The sequence below is a fragment of the Vipera berus genome, assembly GCF_964194415.1.
Source record: "Vipera berus genome assembly, chromosome: 3".
Classification (NCBI taxonomy): domain Eukaryota; kingdom Metazoa; phylum Chordata; class Lepidosauria; order Squamata; family Viperidae; genus Vipera; species Vipera berus.
The window spans coordinates 76027790-76047816 of record NC_138204.1 but is presented as its reverse complement, the minus strand read 5'-3'; the positions used below and the strand labels follow the sequence as shown (position 1 = coordinate 76047816).

The window sequence follows — 20027 nt, the reverse complement described above, 5'->3', positions numbered from 1 at the left end:
CTATTCTACCTCCCGCATCCCGATTCTTATCTCGCGAGAGTTAGCTTGAGCGGCGCGGAGGAGGGGGGAAAACCTTCCCCTTTTCCAAGCCTTCGTCATCTCGGTTTTGCTCCGGCTCGAAATCTCGCGTCTTTTTCTCGAGAGGTCTCGCGAGGGTATTAGCGGCCTCCCCTCCTCCTCTCGCGAAACACGATGCGACGCAAGAATGTGAAAGGCTCCCGCCCGCCGCCATTTTCTTTCTTTCTTGGCAGGCTGGGAGGACGGTAGGAAGTAGCGAAGGAGACATGTCGGATTATTCTACGGTGCCCCCTCCTTCTTCGGGAGCACCCGGTGGAGGTGGAGGAGGCGGCGGGGCAGTCAATGATGCTTTCAAAGACGCGCTGCAACGGGCTAGGCAGGTGTGTATTACGAGCCCTGAAGGGATTTTTTCCCCCTGACTGGCTCCTCAGACTTTCAGGCAGGCCGCTGGCTTCTCTCATTCACCCCTCGGCTTCTTTCGCAAAGGGGAGACAACCCAAGGCCCGCCGCCATTGCGGAGGCTTTCCGAGTGGCCCCTTTGAAGGGCTGGGGTGGCCTTTGGGAAGCTTTTTATTTTTTTCAGGACTCGGCGCAGGATTTGGTCCCATTGCTACCTACAAAAAAGGCGCGTAGGCCGACAAATCGCCTGGTATCCATTACGTTTCCGCTGTGTGGAGGAAGGCGGAGAAAGAGAAAAAGGGTTAGGTTGAGATTCAGATAAACTGAATGAGTTTGTACTTTTTAAACTCTCCGCCTTTGGCGGAAAGTTACTTCCCCCTAACATGCTGCCTTTGCTTTGCCTTCTGGAAATGGCGGTGCCTTCATTTATTTTGAGAAACAAACTAAAAGGGAGTCGGGTGTGTCCGCTTTTCTGACACCCCTCCCCAGGTCGATCCACTCTTCCACTGTGCAAAAGGGTTTACCTTTCCCCCCCCCCCGCCGCCGCCGCCTAATGCTGACGTGTTATACAATATTTTCCATTATATTCGCTTGCATCTCGCTCGCGGGAGAATGTCGGTAATTGGGAACTGTTGGCTTTTCGAGCGGATTCCTATAATCTGGCGCTCTCCGTTTCTGTAAAAAGACTTCAACTTTTCCGTGCACAAAATATAGGCTGCACTATGTGTAATAGTTTCTTTTGTTTCTGTAGGGAAGGCCAAGGAGGCACATATTGCGCACACATACACACCCAGCTTTCATCCGGCCCACCTATTTTCTTAACAATAAAGCGTTGTGGAGATGATGTGTTAAGGGTTTCCAGGTAGTCTAATATTTAGAAATTGCTCTTGACATTTTTTTTCCCCCTTCAGTTTTGGGCTTTCTGTGACTAAAATAGATGTTTCCCCTCTTTTCCTGTTGGAAGCGTTCAGTGCTGTTCTCGGGCTTTGAACTCTTTTAAGTGTATTTCATTGATGGAAGCAAAGATAAAATTTGATTTAGAATTCTTTTCATTTTCAGTGAAAATTCAGCTAATTGAAAAATGGGCAAAGCAATCTTGTTGAAGCATTTTAGTGAAGTAGAAAACATGGACTCTTGGCTTCCGTGAGCTGTTATATTACTGAAGAGATTGTTTTAAAATAATGTAATGTGAAGCTTCGTTTCCTGTTTCTCTTTGTGTTTTAATAAAGAAATTTCACATTTTTGAAATATAATCAATTATAGAAAGAGAAAAGCATATATGCAGTGGAGACCACATGCAGTACAGTTTTCAAATTCAAAATGACTTTCAGTGTTAGTGCATCTTCTTAAATAGGAATAAAATCACGTTTCCTTTAAAAAGAGATAAGTTATACCATTAGGCCTAGTGGAAGAAGGGAAGAGAATATATATGACATCTTAAAACTATACAAGCAATAATGTTCTAAGTTAAAGGTATGATTGGGGGAGGGGACTTAAGGGGATATGTAACCCTGAAGTTGAGGGAGCTTGAAAAAGTTCCCAGTGTTATATGTAATCCAGGGCCAAGTCAAGTTTGATCTATTGGATTGGCTTAAACATGGCAAGTACCTTCAATTTAATCAGTTCCTTATTTACTCCTATTAACTTTTGTTTGAATAACAGAATAACAGTTGGAAGGTACCTTGGAGGTACCCTGCTCAAACAGGAAACCCTATACACCATTTCAGACAAATGGTTGACCAATTTTGTCCTAAAAGTCTCCAGTGTTGGAGCACTCACAAGTTTTGGAGGCAAGTCATTCCATTGATCAATTGTTCTGTAAGGAAATTTCTCCTTAGTTCTAGGTTGGTTCTCTCCTTGATTAGTTTCTATTGGAGTTGAATTTGAAATTGAGTTGATTTGGATTTCAACTCAAAATGTTATTTACTTCAGATTAAAGGCAGAAAGAATATTTCACATGGAACAGAAGGGAAAAATAAAAATGGTGCAATTAAAGAGGTATGTAGTGGTAACAGTTATTTTGAAGTTGTCTGACACTTATACATTGGTGAGCAAATTATTATATCTTACCTTGGGGTAGTAGTTAAGGCATCAGGTTAGAAACCTGCAGACAAAGTCATTTGCATGATCTTGGGCTGATCTTTTTCAACTGCACTTGGGTATTTCATCAAGATTATTTTAAATAGCTTATTCTTAGCAGTAAGCTCTGCTGAAGTGCTCTGAAACAAATGGGATTGACTTTTAGGAAGCACAAATAAGATTGGACTGCTGATAGAAACATTATGTGATCATGTTTTAAAAAGAGGGGGGCCTTGTCTAACATTTAGTAGATTTTAAATATATAGTACACATTCCTAGTCTATAACTGCACTAAGTATAGTTCTGTATTCTTGGTAGTGTAGATTCATTCAATTCATATTTCCCGTTGGCTCTGTTATGGGGAATCTACACAGATTGATAATGGGTACTGGACTGTTCAGCCAAGTTCTTTCATTGGTAGGCTGTAAAGGATCAGATAGATTTATATATCAAGGTATAGGTTCTTTCCCAATTTCCCAATTTCTCAATTTCATTGAGGGCCGCATCAGCATTGTGGTTGCCCTCAAGGGGCTGGGTGGGTACGGCCTGGGTGGGCGTGGCTAGAGTGCATATGGCCTACTGGGTGGGCGTGGCCAGCCCTACATTGTTCGCATCAAGGGTGCCTATGGGGACCTGGGCAGGAGTGGGACAGATCTGAGGGTCTCTGGCAGAAAGAGGGTCTCTGGGCCAGGGCCAAGGCAGTGGGGGCCGTTCCCTCACTGTTTCCAGGTTGGCTTCGCGGGCCGCATGAAACCACTTCATGGGCCGGATCCGGCCCCTGGGCCTTGTGTTTGACATGTCTGGTTTAGACAAAACAGACCATAGTTAGCTAGTAGCAACTAGTATGTTAAGCAGTTTCATAAATATTCATTAATGACTGCAACAAATATAGAATATTTGTGTCATATAATTAGTAATCAGTGGAGCCTGTATAAAACTTATCAGTAATGATTTCATAATAAAGGAATGCTTCTTGTATGGATGCTAAGTACCGTGTTTCCCCAAAAGTAAGACCTACCCCAAAAATAAGCCCTAGTTTTGGGGGGAGGCACACACCTAAAAAATCAGGTGGGGGTGGGGGGTTGGAGCTTACCATTGCAGCCAGGCCTACCATGGATCGACACTTGCCTCACCAGCTGAAGGAGCAGCTTCATTGTTCAGCTGAGAATGGAGCTCTGGCCTGCATTTTGTAGTCAGAGGCCTTTCCAGAAGGCCTCTGAGAAATGCTTGGCTGGAGCTCCATTCTCAACTGCAGAATGAAGCTGCTCCTTCGGCCACAGAAGAAGTAGGCAGGCTGAGCGGGGCTGTCGAGAAGAAGTGGGCAGGCGGTGCTGTCAGTACCACCACCATGAGGTGAGTGGAAAAGACACCCCCTGAAAATAAGACTTGGTGCCTCTTTCGGAGGGGAAACACATTGTGCTTTATTTGTGCTATATTCAGTAGTATGATGTAATTCTGTTGGTAAAAGTAAATGTGTATCTTTTTTCCAGATTGCAGCAAAAATTGGAAATGAATCAGGGACATCTGTGAATTCAAATGATTACAGTTATGGGGGACAAAAAAGACCACTTGAAGATGGAGGTATGCCGCAAGATGCTAATATATATTTTCTCAAAATTATAAACTGAAGAGTGTGTGTGAGAGTTTGTGCAGTTTCTGCTTAAAAGATGAAATAGTCCATCTTAAGCATATATGTGATCTTTAGATATGACTTTATAAAAGCTAGCTAGGGTACTCGTAAAAGTAGATAGCAATGATGTTTACATTTTAAGAATCTGGGAAGGTAGGTAAATGTTCTTTGAAAATTCATCTTTGTATTAAAACATTAACAAATTCTATAGTCAATTCAGAATATTCTTGAATTACTCATTCAGACTTTGCATTGTGCAGGTGCATCATTTTAAAATGAAACTTAATTTTACCAAAATTACAAATTTACAGCTAGATTTTGGAGAAAATGTCTTCTAATTTGTTTGAACCCAGATAAGATGATGTTGTGACTTTTTTTCCTTCTACAATGTGTTAATGAAATATATAGCAAGCTTAATTTTTAGGCTCATGGGCTTAAACGAGTTTACCGTGTTTATCTTTTAAAAGTGTGTAGTATTTTTTAAATTCATGAAGACAGATTTCTGATCATGGAAGAGATGTAGGTTTTGAAGGAATATAATTTTGTTTGCAGAAAATTTTCAAGGCTCTTGACAAGGAGTACTTGTGTACTTTAATGAAGTGCCTTTTATTAATGGTGAGGCTTTTAATATTCAAGATTGAGCTAATGATGCTTCAAATGATGTATGTAATGTATTCTTTTTATTTTATGTGTAGATGGCTCTTGGACAAGTCCGAGCAGTACAACACACTGGGAGGGAATGCCCTCTCCTTTTAAAGGCAGGAATTTTTATTTATTACCTGTGTTTAGTATGTAAACGTGAAATGAACTAGTGAATCTTTTGCAATGGATGACACACACATTTCTTGGAATATGTGTCTGACTTTACTGCACTTAATCATGGTGGTTCATGTATTCCTTAATATGGGGTGGGAAGGAAACATTTAAAGTAATTTTTATCAGATTTTGGTTATCTGCGACTTTCACTCATACTAAACGAATTTGGATAGTAGCTATGGTAGTGGTTTTGAATCTCTTGTTTGAAGTCTTATGCTGTGAAATTTTCAGTATTTGAAAAGGAAGCTTGAATGATAGTCCCCAGTTTGAGATTGTATTGCTATGTGTTGGTTAAATTTTAAACTTTGATTTTCTGTTTAATATTGTGGTTGTTGTCAGACTTAATTGTAGAATGATTATTTCTCACAATGGTGGTTTCAGTTTTTGTTACAGAAGCATCATTAGCTTTAGTGTCAAATTGCTAATAATACAGTTAAATGTTGGTTACATTTTAGTGCCTGGATATCCATGATACCGTTTTTAAACCTGTGTGTTTTTATTGAACATGATATATGATAAATGAAAGTACTTTGCGTTTTTCCCCAATTACACTAACCAAATGTTAAACACATAAGATTTTTCTTTGTTTAGATGATCTATTCCCTGAAAATTCAAAAACATGCTAAAATGCACTGGACAAGTTGCATTCTGAACTTCTGGAACAGCCATTTATTTAAGTTATCTATATTTATGACCCAAAACATTTAAAAAAATTTTAATTTTGCAGATCAACCAGAACCTAAGAAAGTTGCTCCCCCAAACAATGATTGTAAGTATGATTTGCTGTAACAAGTTATCATGATAATATATACTGTACACAAATTAGTGCTGCTGTTTAAGTTTGTATATTAATCTATTCTGACTCTTCTCCATAAGAGCAAACATTTGCAATTTTATATCATCTTGCTATGTGCAGAATTTTAGGTGGTACCAGCAGGAATAGGAGCAGAGCTCCTGTTAAGTTTCTGATGGTAAAAAATCAGGAATCTGATTCAGGTAACCCTAAATTTACTACCACAATTGAGCCCAACATTTCTGTTGCTCAACAAGGCAACATGCCCCATTTTATGACCTTTTTTGCCATGGTGAAGTGAATCATTAAAGTAGTTAAGTGAATAATGTGGTTGTTAAGCAAATTTGGCTTCTTCCATTGATAACGCTTATCAAGAAGCTCCCTAGGAAGGTTGCAAATGACAATTCCAGCACCCTGGGACATTGCCCACCATTGTACATACAGGCCGGTTGCCAAGCACCGAAGTTTGATCATGTGACTGGGTATGCTGCAGTGGTCATAAGTGTGAGAAGTGGTCCTAAGTTCTTTTGTAACTTTAAATGGGCATTAAATGAATGATTGTAAGTCAAGTACTTCCTATATCACTTTCCAACTAATAAAGTTTATTAAAAGGCATAAACTTTCATCAGCTATACTTCATTAGCTACAAAGAGTGAATGTCCTGTACTGGAGATAGATAGCTGATTTTTGCTAGTAATAAGAGACATAAATAGGAAAATAAACTTAATGAACAACAAGTAATTGATGCTATTTGATTAAAACAATGGTTTCATGTTAATGAAAAGGAATAATAAGTTATCTATCATTTTTCCAAATAACAGGTTAATTTTAACCCTTAATTTCAACTGACATCTGAGTGTTTGCTAATCTACTTGGATTATATATATTCTAATAATAGTACACAAGATTTCACCTATAGGAGAAAATAGATTCAAAAGGACACTGCATAATTCAGTAGTTTAGATATTTTTGAACAGAGTTCCACTTGGAAAATTATATTCTGGCAGGAGTAGGTATTTGCAGCTGTTTGGATCCAAAGAAAATATAATGTTTTAAATTCAGCATGGTTCACTTGCTTTTGCCATGCCCTAAGTTTGCATGGTCTTATTGTGGAGTTTGGTGGGGGAACTATAGATGCAACTTTCCTAGTGGCTGTTTATAATTTTAGTTGTGGTGGGTTCAGGGGTCTTTGAGTCAATCTTAATTCCTGAGAACTGTACTTAGGAGTCAAGAATAAGCTCTATTTTAATAGAATTTTAATTAAAAGAAAGTGACTAGAGTCACATTGGTTGAAACCATAAAGCAAGATTTGTAGTAGTGATTGAGTTCATACCACTCTAAGTCAAAAACTAATAAACATATATAGAACATGACTTTTTTATTTATAGTTGGTTGCTTAGATGTAGAGATGACCTTTCAAGGTTCTGATATAAAAGAAGCTTCCTTTCCAAATAGAAGACAAGGTATTCTACAGCTAAAAATGTTTTAAATAGTCACAAAAGGTAATGAAACATTTGCTTGAATTTTTAAGTCAGTTAAATAGAAATGGAACCCTGTAGGTAGACTGTTAGAAATACTTTATTTTTTTATATTATATATAAAAAATATTATATATATATATATATATAGATAGATAGAGAGAGAGAGAGAGAGAGAGATTGAGAGAGATTAGAAGTATAAAGTTTAGCAATATAGGCTCTTTGTCTCCTGTAAGTCCTTAGAGGTGTTTGTGTGGTGTTAATTTCTTTTTTTATTACTGATAGATTCCAAGCCATGTTTTGGTAGTACACTGTGCTACCTCTGTAGAAATATTCCTCTTACCATGTTGAATCATACTGTTCCATCAGTAAATCAATACTTTGTTAGAATTCTTTTGATTTTATTTCACAATTGATGAACTTATTTTAATTCATTTGTATATTCAGTTTTCTCAGTTTGATGAAGGTAGAAATGAAAATTTAGAACTTGGACTTTAAAATCTTCCAGTATTTTTATTCCTTCTATCCAGAAGTAAGGTCTACTGACTTACTACCTAATCTAATTTATGTTTTGCAGCCTGGAAAAAAATTAAGACAGTGGCTGTTTTTGTTAAACCCGCTCAGAAGTTACAATTACATTGAAGCGTATTAAAGTACAGAAGTTATTAAATTTAGTTGAATAACATCTTTGTTAGCCCTTCATATATGAAATATTGTTTAGCATTCTCTATATAAAACTTGGTTTCATTTAAAAATATCAAGTTAAAAGTTAAAAATGAAGCAGAATAGTTTCAGTTAACCTTGAAAGCTAACCAACAATATTTTCTTGAAAACCCAGAACTTTTCCCTTTTTATTAATTGAATTGTATTTGAATAAAGCTCATTAATATATTCAGCTAAATGCAGCAGCCGTTTCTGCTTGAAAACCACATGTATCACAAACAGGGCTTTGGTTTATGTGGTTCTTCCTGCTTTGTATTCTGGTAGACACTGATTGTTTAGGCGAGTGAAAGCTCATTAAAGTGTGTAATGCAAGAAAACGTAAAGTAAAAAGAAAGAAATACAGGGGGAAAAACTTTTTAAGCAAAAAAGCCCTACCCCACACCAGTGTCTAACACACTTGTTTGGCTTTAGAACTAAACAGGATCAGGCCCTTTTTCATACTTAAATAGATGCTATCAAATTGTAGAGTCACTTATAAACACATCCTGAAAGAAACTAGTTGAAAACAACTTCCAGGTGCTGGATATCAAACTTGATTTAAAGGAGACTGCCTTGGTATTATGTGTTTTTTTTAAATCCCATTTATATCCCGCCCTTCTCCGAAGACTCAGGGCGGCTTACAATCTAAAGCACAAATCAATGTAGCCTTCATTCTATGTATATGCCTGCTTATTAGGGCTTTCGCCCCCCCCCCCCCCAAATGGCATTATTACAAAGTCAGCTTATTGTCCCCAACAATCTGGGTCCTCATTTTACCTACCTCAGAAGGATGGAAGGCTGAGTCAACCTTGAGCCTGGTGGGACTCAAACCTGCACTAATTGCAGGCAGCTGGTGTTACTTAAGGAGGCATTAGCCCACTGCTCCACCAAGGCTCATTTTCCCTTTCACGTTTTTATTTCTGATTTACAGAAGCTACCATTTGCCTTTACTTGCCAAATAATAAATTATTTATGCTTGCCAAGATTTGCAAATCATAGCAAGTTCATAGCAAATTTAAATATAAATAAATAAATTAAAGAGAAGGAAATAACTAAACTTATTAGGTGGAATTGGCCAAGCCAAATACTACCTCTATGTTTTTTCTAGTACCAATTCTGAGCTATCTCATATCCAGTAATGTATTTGTGCATTAATGATGTTTTGGCAAAATGTGTAATGTTAGTCAAATGCAAACATATTGAAGTGAAGCTAATCCTGTATGTTTTTGCTGTTGTGTATCGTATGCCATTATTGCAGATTATTTGGTGAAATTGTCAAAGTATGTAATATTTCATTTTAGCTTTTGGAAATCAGTTACCACCCATGCATCAGCAACAGAGGTAAGATTTTATTTCTCTTTACTTTGATCCTTATAAACTACAATTTTTATTGATTTGTTTTAGAAATTTATATCAGTTATCAGTATCGGGAATCAGCTTTGTGAATTATTTTGTCCCTTGTGAGCACACCAAAAAACTGTTGCGTTGAAAGTAATTCATATAGTTAATTCAATCAGTAATTGAAATAATTTTAGCTTCAACTGGCTAGGGAATATTTATTTACTGTTTGCCAGGTAATGTTCACATTGAACATTGACATTGAACTAGATGAGGTAATTAGTTGAGAGATAGAAATTTAGGTTTTAAGTCGCATGTTAAACAGCTATATAGTTGAAAATACTTGTTTTTTTACTGTGCTACTTCACTGAAAGTTAAAGAATTGCATTTCTTTTCACTCACATTTCCATTGCACTTATCAAGATAGATATAGTTTTTTCTTCTTCAGCACGATGCTGGCAAAATATTTTCTCTTCGTTGCAACACTTGTTAAATATGTATGTTATATATACCAAAAAAGTAAATGAAATGAAAAAGTAGGGTGGGCTGCATTAGATTCCCCTAAGTCTCCTGAAATCTTTTAATTGTAATTGTGGGGTATTTTCTTTTGACCATAGGTCAAAGAACAAAAAAATTGCCATATATACTTTAGAATTAAGTGTTTTCATTTAAAAAATAAAAAGTTCAAAATGTTATGAAATAGTTTTGCTGAAATTTCCTAGCATTTTATTCCCTATTTTTGTTCTTATATATTTTGCTTTGTTTGTGACTTTATTAAAAAATGAAATGTTATGTATGTTTAAAATGCATATAAATTGCAATATTATTTTGTAGGCATAGTGATTTAAACAGAATATGGAAACCAAAGAACATTAATTGAGTAGAAATAAAATTAGCAAATATATAAATATGATGTGCCTCCTTATTTGAAGAGAGAACTTTACTTCAATCTAGGTACAAATACTAGTTTGTGGTGTTTTTCTTTCTCCAGGCCTGTAATGACAGAAGAATATAAAGTTCCAGATGGAATGGTTGGATTTAGTGAGTATAGGTATTTACTACAATATATTTAAAGCTGTTGGAGTACAAGGTATTAATCCATTAATTTATTTGTCTGTTTCTCAAGTAATTGGCAGAGGGGGAGAACAGATATCTCGCATACAACAAGAATCTGGATGTAAAATACAGATTGCACCTGGTAATTATTTCATATTCTCTATTTTACTAGGTTATAGATGGAACATAATTTAATGTTGCATGCACACAAATTACTTTGATGATTTAAATTGTCAGTTTATGTCAGTGAAATTGAAACAATCATGAAATAATTGAGTTACCTATTGCTAAACTCTTAAAAGCAAATTACTGATACCTGCTTATTAGTGTTTATTCTATGCTATTTACATTTATAGATAGTGGTGGACTTCCTGAAAGATCTTGCATGTTGACTGGGACACCTGAGTCAGTACAGTAAGTTTATTCACAAATGCTGTTTGTGTTGAAATATTTTTTGTTAATAATTTTCTTTCCAAATATGTGCAGTGTTCTAACTTTGCCTAATAAAAGTGTACCAGGCTGTATGCTATGGCACACAAAATATATATAGCTCTGACTGAAATATGAACAATCTGCAGTGTAAAAGTTTCTGATTTTTCAGTCGAGTCATTGGAAAATACTATTCTTCCAGATTGTTTGGAGGATTTAGTAGCTCTACTGAGGCCAATTACCCATAGTCCTCAACTTAGAACCAGTTTCTTAGCAACCATTTCAAATTATAACAGAACACAAAAGAAAGATAACCCAGATTTGAAATTTTAATGTTTGCAGTTCTGACGTGGCCACATTTTGGGAACTCAGCAACCAGACCACATATGCATCATCCACAGTCAAATGGCAGCAATTTACAATGATTTTTCCAGAAACTGGCATTTACTTCCAATTCCTAAAAAATACATCCCATAGCAAATAGTGAATTTGCTTAACACCCAGGCAAAAATGGTTATGAAATCGGGCACAATCATGTGATGACCCGCTTTATAATACTGTTACTTTAAGGAAAAGTGCAATAAGTTTCCTTAATGACGGGTCCTGGGACCCCGAGAGGTGGCATGGCGCCAAAAAGAGGCTCTTGGGTTTTCTTTTAATTTTTTTGTGAAAGGTTAGGGAGGGGGGAGGATCCTACCGGACCTGTCTCACTCTAGGTTGGCCAATGGCCGCGGCAATATGAGGGCCGGGGAGAGTCTTGTGACCCAGGGGGATGGGATAGGGATACCGATCCCCACAGTAATTGGGAATGGCAGCAGATGGATGAGCAGAGGGCCATATCGTAATCTGAGATCACGCCCCCGCTATCTTCAAGCTGTGGCCCGCTCTGACCCTCTGGCTCTCACCTGCTGTCCTGGGGAAGAGGGAGGGCAGACTCCTGAGCTCAGGCTGATCTATTTTAATGCCAGGTCTGTTGTGAATAAAGCTCCCCTCATCCATGACTTGATCAAGGAGGAAGACGCAGACCTGGCGTGCATCACGGAAACCTGGTTGGGCCCAGAGGGAGGGGTCCCTCTGACTGATTTATCCCCTCCAGGTTTCCGTGTGCTACATCAACCTCGAGCTCAGGGTAGGGGAGGTGGCGTGGCGGTCGTTATCAGAGAAACCCTCCATCCGCGGGAGGCCACTGCCCCTCAGATAGACGGATGTGAATCCCTCCTCTTAAGATGGGGTCCTGGTGGTCAGTTGGGCCTACTTCTGGTATACCTCTCTCCAAGCTGCACAGCAACGGTTCTACCCAAGCTACCTGATGCCATCTCAGGATTGGCGATCGAATTTCCAAAACTTATGGTACTGGGAGACTTTAATCTACCTTCCCTAGGCAGTGCATCAGAAGTGGCCCGAGAGTTCATGGCCTCCATGACGGCCATGGACCTGACTCAAATTACTCAGGACCCAACCCACGAGGGAGGAAACATGCCTGATCTTATTTTTGTCTCTGGGCAATGGCTAAATGGACTGGGTGGGGTTACTCCAACATCACAACCCCTTTCATGGACAGACCATTACCTCCTGCGGTTGGGCCTCCGTCACATCACCCCCCGCTGTCAGGAGGCGGAACCGACCAGGTGGTTCCGCCCCCAGGCGCCTGATGGACCCAGATAAATTCCAGATGGCGCTTGGACCGATTCCCACCTCCCTCTCCCACAACCCGGTCGAGTCCTTAGTTAATGCCTGGCAACAGGCTGCTTCGGAGGCTCTCGACCGCGTTGTCCCTTTGCGGCCTCTGACCCGGCGCAAGTCCCGACTCGCTCCTTGGTTCTCCAAGGACCTGCGGGAGATGAAACGCCAGAGAAGGGGCCTAGAGAGCATTTGGAGAACCAGTCGGTCTGAGTCTGACCGAACACAGTTAAGATCCTTTTCTAGATCTTATCTTGTGGCAATGAGGGTGGCAAAGCGCGCCTACTTCACCACCCTCATTGCGTCCGCAGATAACCGCCCGGCCGCCCTATTTAGAGTGGTCCGCTCCCTTTTAAGTCAAGAGACGGGAGAGGACCCCCTACATGGACGGGCTGAGGAATTTAGTAAATATCTGGTGGACAAAATTGCTCAGATTCGGGCTGGTCTAGACTCTGACTGGGCAGTATCTAACGAGAGGAAAACGATGAAGTTGGCCGAGTACATTTGGGAAGAGTTCGATCCTGTGACTCCGGATGAAGTGGACAAGATCATGGGGAAACTAAGTGCCGCCACATGTTTGTTGGACCCGTGTCCCTCCTGGCTAGTCTATGCATCTCGGGAGGTTACACGAGGCTGGCTCCTAGCAGTTATCAATGCCTCACTGAGTGAGGGGTACTTCCCTGCCGCCTTGAAAGAGGCGGTGGTAAGGCCCCTCCTCAAGAAACCGGCATTGGACCCAGCTGTTTTAAACAACTTCCGTCCTGTCTCCAACCTTCGCTTCCTTGCGAAGGTCGTTGAGAGCGTGGTGGCACGACAGCTCCCTTTGAACCTGGAGGAAGCTGAATATCTAGATCCGTACCAATCGGGTTTCAGACCCGGGCACAGCACGGAGACAGCATTGGTCGCACTGGTGAATGATCTCTGGCGGGCCCGAGATAGAGGTTATTCCTCTGTCCTGGTCCTATTAGATCTATCAGCGGCTTTTGATACCATCGACCATGGTATCTTACTGCGTCGTCTTGAGGGGCTGGGAGTGGGAGGCACCGTTCTGCGGTGGTTCTCCTCCTACCTCTCGGACCATTCGCAGACGGTGTTGGCAGGAGGGCAGAGGTCAAGCCCTAGGCCTCTTAGTTGTGGAGTGCCTCAGGGTTCAGTGCTCTCGCCCCTCCTGTTCAACATCTATATGAAGCCGCTGGGAGAGATCATCCGTAACTTCGGGGTGAAATATCATCAATATGCTGATGATACCCAGCTATTCATCTCCACCCCGAACCAACCCAGTGATGCCCTCGATGTGATGTCCCGTTGCCTGGAAGCGGTACAGATTTGGATGGGAGAAAACAGGCTTCGACTCAACCCGGCCAAGACTGAGTGGCTGTACATACCGTCATCTCGCTTAGTCCAAGAGGTTCCATCTCTGACTATAGGAGGAGAGATGTTACCTCCCATTGATAGAGCACGCAATCTGGGCGTCCTAGATTCACGACTCAGTTTTGAAGATCATATTGGAGTCGTGGCTAGGGGAGCATTTGCACAGATTCGTCTTATATACCAATTGCGCCCCTTTTTGGACCGAGATGCCCTACGTACAGTCACCCACGCACTCGTTACCTCCCGTATTGATTACTGTAATGCTCTCTACATGGGGCTGCCCTTGAAGACCACCCGGAGGCTTCAGCTGGTGCAGAATGCAGCTGCACGGGTTGTGATGGAAGCACCCCGATACTCCCATATTACACCCCTCCTGCGTGAGCTGCATTGGCTACCAGTTGCCCTCTGGGTGAGATTTAAGGTGCTGGTACTTACCTTTAAAGCCCTACATGGCTTAGGTCCGGGATACTTGCAGTACCATCTGCTGCCGGGAACAAATTCCCATCGTCCAGTACGCTCACACAGAGAAGGCCTCCTCAGGGTACCGTCAGCTAGGCAATGTCGGCTGGCAACCCCCAGGGGGAGGGCCTTCTCTGTGGGAGCGCCAGCCCTATGGAATCAGCTCCCCCCTGAGCTTCGGATGGCCCAAAACCTCCAATCCTTCGCCGCGGCCTCAAAACACTCCTGTTCCACCAGGCTGACCTGGACTGACAGGCATTTTAATTAATTTATATTTAGAATTTTTAATTTATTTTTTTTAATTCTTTAATTTTAATCTATTGCACAGATGATTTCAATTTTATTTTTATCTTGATTTCTGTACTTATTATATGTTTTGTTGTTAGCCGCCCTGAGTCCTTCGGGAGATAGGGCGGGATATAAATCCCATCAATAAATAAATAAATAAGTACACAACATGTTCAGTTGTGGTATGGTCTTTTAGCAACACTTATACATTCATGATCACCCAAGTAACATAAATAGTTTCAGCTAGAATTCAATTATAATTGTTTTCTCAAGTCTGGCATACAACAGGTGAAGTGTACTATTGGTCCAGTATGGCTGCTAATAGTATGAAGAAATCACATGCATTCTCATTTTCTCTATTTTTCCCATTTAATATTGCTGCAAATAACACATTTCAAAGTTTATAAAATAGAATGGTTTTTAGTTAGCAATCACTCTAAATATTCTGTCTCTTGCTAATTATGTTATTTTTCATACATTTTTTTAATTGCAAATACTTTTTATTTTTTTTCAAGATCTGCAAAGAGATTGCTTGACCAGATTGTTGAAAAGGGAAGACCTACACCAGGATTCCATCATGGTGATGGCCCAGGAAATGCTGTTCAGGAAATCATGATTCCAGCTAGCAAAGCTGGATTAGTTATTGGAAAGGGTGGAGAAACTATAAAACAGCTTCAAGTAAGCTAGCATTTTATTTTCTAAAATTATGTGTGAACATTTAATATTTTTATGATCTGAATGCATTAATTTTATTAAATAGGAGCGTGCAGGTGTTAAAATGGTGATGATTCAAGATGGACCACAGAACACTGGAGCAGATAAGCCTCTTAGGATCACAGGAGATCCTTACAAAGTCCAAGTAAGAACAGATTTTAAATGTTAAATTGTATCTCTCCAAAATACAATTGTATGATTGTAAGATCATTGCATCTTATGTGTACTCATTTTTCTTTCAGCAAGCAAAGGAAATGGTTTTAGACCTAATTCGTGATCAAGGTGGCTTCAGAGAGGTACGAAATGAATATGGGTCAAGAATAGGAGGCAATGAAGGATTAGATGTGAGTATGATGAATATTTTTTGGCAAATTGTACTTTAGGCCTGTGTTCATCCTTATCTATGAACAAACATAAATTTCCAATTGCTTTCACTAATTTAAGCCATCTTGATTATGATGCTTTACTTCCTGTTAAATACTAATTGTAAAATTGGCTTTAAAATGCTTAAAAATACTTCAGACCATTTAATTTCTCTTTCGGGTATTCTTGCCCAGTTGATTACTGTTGAGTTAATGGTGTTTTTCCTAAAGTTACATATTACATTGATCTGCTTTAAAATTCTTATTTAACATTTGTTAAAATATATTGTGTTTCTCAAGGTACCAATACCACGGTTTGCAGTTGGTATTGTAATTGGAAGAAATGGTGAAATGATAAAAAAGATACAGAATGATGCTGGTGTAAGGATTCAGTTTAAACCAGGTAGAGTTTCTCCATGGGAAAATATACCGATTGCATCATGCTTTTTATCTATAATACTTAAATACTTGTAAAATACTTATTGTTTTTGTAGATGATGGAACAACACCTGATAGAATAGCACAGATCACAGGACCACCAGACAGATGTCAGCATGCAGCTGAAATTATTACAGATCTTCTTCGAAGCGTTCAGGTTGGTTAATAGTTTGGGCAATCTTAATTATTATAAAATACTGATCTTATGTTTTTTCGTAACCTTTATTAGGAAGACATGCGCATAGACATTTTTCTGTTAAAACTAATTGTCCCTCGCTCTTGGGAAGGAGAGTAGAAATCTTACAAGCGATAGTGGCTTGGAATGATTTATTTCATTTGTATCCCACATTTACTCTGGGAATTCAGCCTGGTGAATTGAACTTGATTTTCATGGCATAAGCCTTACATTCCAGAATTACCAAGTGAGATTCATAGTCAAGTGAAGGCTTGAACCTATATTACTATAGGGTTAATCCCGATCCATATAGTAAGCTAGCATACCAGGAAGAAGAGAAATCAAGATTGTTATTGCTTTGTTTGGAAAAGTATTTTCCAGGTTGAAATGAAATATGTTTGGTTGTTTTGGTTGGTTTTGTGAAGAAAAATGATATAATGCTACTTTTACAAAAGTCTTATATGTCCCTCTCTTATTGTTTTAAGGCAATTGTATTTGCTACAAAGGCAAAATAAAAATAATGCTTCTGCAGAAGACAATATTTTTTCAGTATTGCTAATTACAATTCTTTTCATAATTTAGGCTGGCAATCCTGGAGGGCCAGGGCCTGGTGGTCGTGGTAGAGGAAGAGGTCAGGGGAATTGGAATATGGGACCACCTGGTGGACTGCAAGAATTCAATTTTATTGTTCCCACTGGAAAAACTGGATTAATCATTGGGAAAGGTAAAAAGCTTGACTTGCTTTATGAGGTAGAGCAATATATAAGCTATTTTCCTGCTTGAGGGCAGGAGATGGCATTTATCATTGAGTAAAACTCACGTCCTGGTCCTTGTTGAAGTATCTCCCTGATAATAAAATCTGGCTGCAGGGCTTTTGTCCAGAAAACAGTAGCAACAAAATGTTACTTGTCTTTAGCCGCCTTATACTGAAAGTGATTACGTATGAAAATGGACTCCTCATTACAAATAAGCATCCTTCTATCCTACAAATCAAAACACAACAATAGGATTGGTGATACCTCCATCATAGGGAAAATATTGGACCATACAAAAAGTCTTACATGTCCAGTAAGGAATTGAAGTTAGACCTCACAGCTATTGTTCCTTGGCTTTTCTTCAGTGATTTCTAACTAGGTGAAATACTGATTGGAGTTAATTTATTTCCCTAAACGTTTCTTAACAGTTTAAGCTGCTTTTTCACTATCCATTGCTGTTTCTGAAATCTGTGCAGTTTCCTGAGTTACACTTCCACATTCTAATTCTTTTCAATTTTTATAAAAATTCCCATTTAGCCTAACTCTTTGGGTAAGACATGAATCACATCAGATGTCAACAAAATGAACGAATCACCTCTATAATCTGGTTAATACATTCATAAATAAAAACCTTGTGATTATGTCAGTTGAAACAATGTTTGAAAATATATTTCATGTATTTTTTCTTTCATTCCTGCTTTGTTTACTCATGATACTAGTTTATTGAATGTCTCATACAGATGATGAAAGTGGAACTTTTGGGTTCAGCATTAAAACCACCTAAAGTGAAGATTGTTCTATGTTGAGATACATAATGTTGCAAATGTATCTCTGGGCTTCTCTGATTTCTTTTTAAAGCAATTAAAACTATTCAGGGATTTCCAGAACCTCAACTATGAATTGGAACTGGAACAGTTTGTGCAGTTGAAGAGTACTATATAGATGACGACACAAAATTACATGGTTTCTGATCTCTAAGAAATAAAATTAACCAATTACAACTTTCCTTATGTCAAACAAAAAAAAATGTTAAAAGTCATGCAGAAAATACTTTAAACACTAGTTTAAAACTATACCCACTATCAGTAGTAACATAATGTCACCAAGATAGTTCTATTCTCAATTCAGGAGCAACAAAAGGTTTTTTTTTGTTATTCTTTCTAATTAAGGTTATTAAGTTATATAGATTACAGTATAATACAATTTCTTTGTAAATTCAGGTGGTGAAACTATCAAGAGCATTAGTCAGCAGTCTGGTGCAAGAATAGAACTTCAAAGAAATCCTCCACCAAATGCAGATCCCAACATGAAATTATTTACTATTCGAGGGACACCACAACAGATTGATTATGCTCGGCAGCTTATAGAAGAAAAGATTGGAGTGAGTTCTGGAAAACAATTGTTTGTTAATGTTTTTGTGATGCAAACACCTGGTTAAGTACAGAACAGGATTAGCACTTTAAATTTTGCCTTTGTTCAGAATACAATTTATGATACTGCTTATTGGTACCTTTGAACAGTCCCATTTAAAATTACAATTGTCAAATCGGTTCTTAAGAGCAGGGGTTTTCAACCTATGGTCCATGGCCTGGTAACAGGCCATGGCCTATTGGCCACTGGGCCCTGGGAATAGCTGGTGAGCCCCCCCCCCTTGGGGTAGCACCACCGTGTGGGCACTAATGGCCTCATTTGCACATGCGCAGGATGCTAGCACCACCGCCAGTAAGTGGCCCTTTAGCACATGTGCGGGGCTCCAGCAGCCTGCTTGCACATGGGCACCAGCGCACACATCGCACGTGTGCACAGCCTGGTTGCGCATGCATGGGCAGGCTAGCACTGTCGTGCGCACACCCATTTATGCATGCGGGCCATGTATGTACAGTTCCCTGCTGCTCCCTTTCCTTCCAGGCCGCCAAGCCAGAAAGGTTGGGGAGCTCTGCTTAAGAGTAATGAGAAATTTAAATGGAGGATTGCTTGTTCTGCGGAGTTTACTGAATGATGAGAATTTAACATATTTATGAAAAAAATGCATAAGTAGGTAATATAAAATACAGAAAATTAAGAATTATGGAAAATCTGCATTTTATGAAATGTCTGTATAAGTTGTCCTCAAGTTACAATGGTAATAGGGATTGGGAATTTCCATCAGTAGGTGAGACAATCAAAGTAATGTGTTCACATGCTTAATGATGGCAGTCCTAGCATTCCCTGTTACTGTTAAACAAGGATTGTGGGATGTTAAGTGAGCATGTCCACACAACTTCCTACCAGCTTCCAACAACCAAAATTCAGGGAAGCTTGCAGGAAGTTGCAAGTCCCAGACAGCTTTTAAATAGTAAGTGGCTAATCCCAGGTGGAAAAGGGAGCAAGGGAATGCATGGGTGGTTGGGATGACATGATGCAAGAGCAGCAGGGCTTGAGGTAGCAACTGCTGTGTGGGAATATATGCAAGAGTCTGGGAGATCGAAGGACTGGTCGTAACTACTGCTCATTCAGCATGGTCATAACTTTGAATTAGCAATCATTAACCAAGGACTATCTGTAATTTGAGTAAACTTCTCTTTGAGCTCTTACTTCTCTGCCCTCATCTGTTCTGATTTAAGTGGTTGCAAGCTAATGAGCTAACATTTATGTTAGAGGTAGAGTTCAGGTTATGACCTTTCGTTCAGCAACTAAAGTCAAGGCACTGAATGAACGATAGTTTAGACGAGTCCTTGAAATTCTGGCTGTCCCAATGTGCTTGTCGAGTGGCTTGCACTTATGGTTGCAGCATTCCACATACACATGACTCTAATTTGTGACCTTTTCTACCGACTTTCGACAAGCAAAGTTTTCCTTATCGAGCCACGCAGTGTTTTTAGGAACTGTGAACTATAAAACAGGCTGTATATTAAAAATGTGTAGCTTCATTGGTTTATCAGCTTGAAGAAAGAGAACCCTTCATCCAGTTTTAGTAATAGCTTTTTTGTATCTAGGTGTTGCCCTTAAGTTCAGTGTTCTTAAACTGCAATATAATCTTATCCTTGGTATTGACATAGAATAACTTC

The 20027-nt window shown here is 39.3% G+C and overlaps 1 protein-coding gene across 8 annotated transcripts in view; it reads left to right on the top strand.

The window, feature by feature from the left end:
* Positions 1–69: 69 nt before the first annotated feature.
* The window catches only part of FUBP1 (far upstream element binding protein 1), a 32156-nt gene continuing 12198 nt past the window's right edge, over positions 70–20027 (top strand). For 3 of the 8 annotated variants that reach the window (XR_014026102.1, XM_081325094.1, XM_081325093.1), the window contains exons 1-15: positions 70–398; positions 3987–4077; positions 4822–4884; positions 5670–5711; positions 9217–9256; positions 10245–10294; positions 10380–10451; positions 10666–10723; positions 15052–15214; positions 15297–15395; positions 15493–15594; positions 15913–16015; positions 16107–16207; positions 16808–16949; positions 18201–18361. Coding sequence is in view for 7 of the 8 variants with exons in the window: in XM_081325094.1 (XP_081181220.1) it covers positions 285–398; positions 3987–4077; positions 4822–4884; positions 5670–5711; positions 9217–9256; positions 10245–10294; positions 10380–10451; positions 10666–10723; positions 15052–15214; positions 15297–15395; positions 15493–15594; positions 15913–16015; positions 16107–16207; positions 16808–16949; positions 18201–18361 (1401 nt within the window). In the remaining variant the exon portion in view is untranslated. Of the gene's footprint in view, positions 399–3986; positions 4078–4821; positions 4885–5669; positions 5712–7083; positions 7238–9216; positions 9257–10244; positions 10295–10379; positions 10452–10665; positions 10724–15051; positions 15215–15296; positions 15396–15492; positions 15595–15912; positions 16016–16106; positions 16208–16807; positions 16950–18200; positions 18362–20027 lie in introns of those variants that run through there. The other 5 variants (XM_081325097.1, XM_081325095.1, XM_081325096.1 and 2 more) reach the window with 4 other exon arrangements.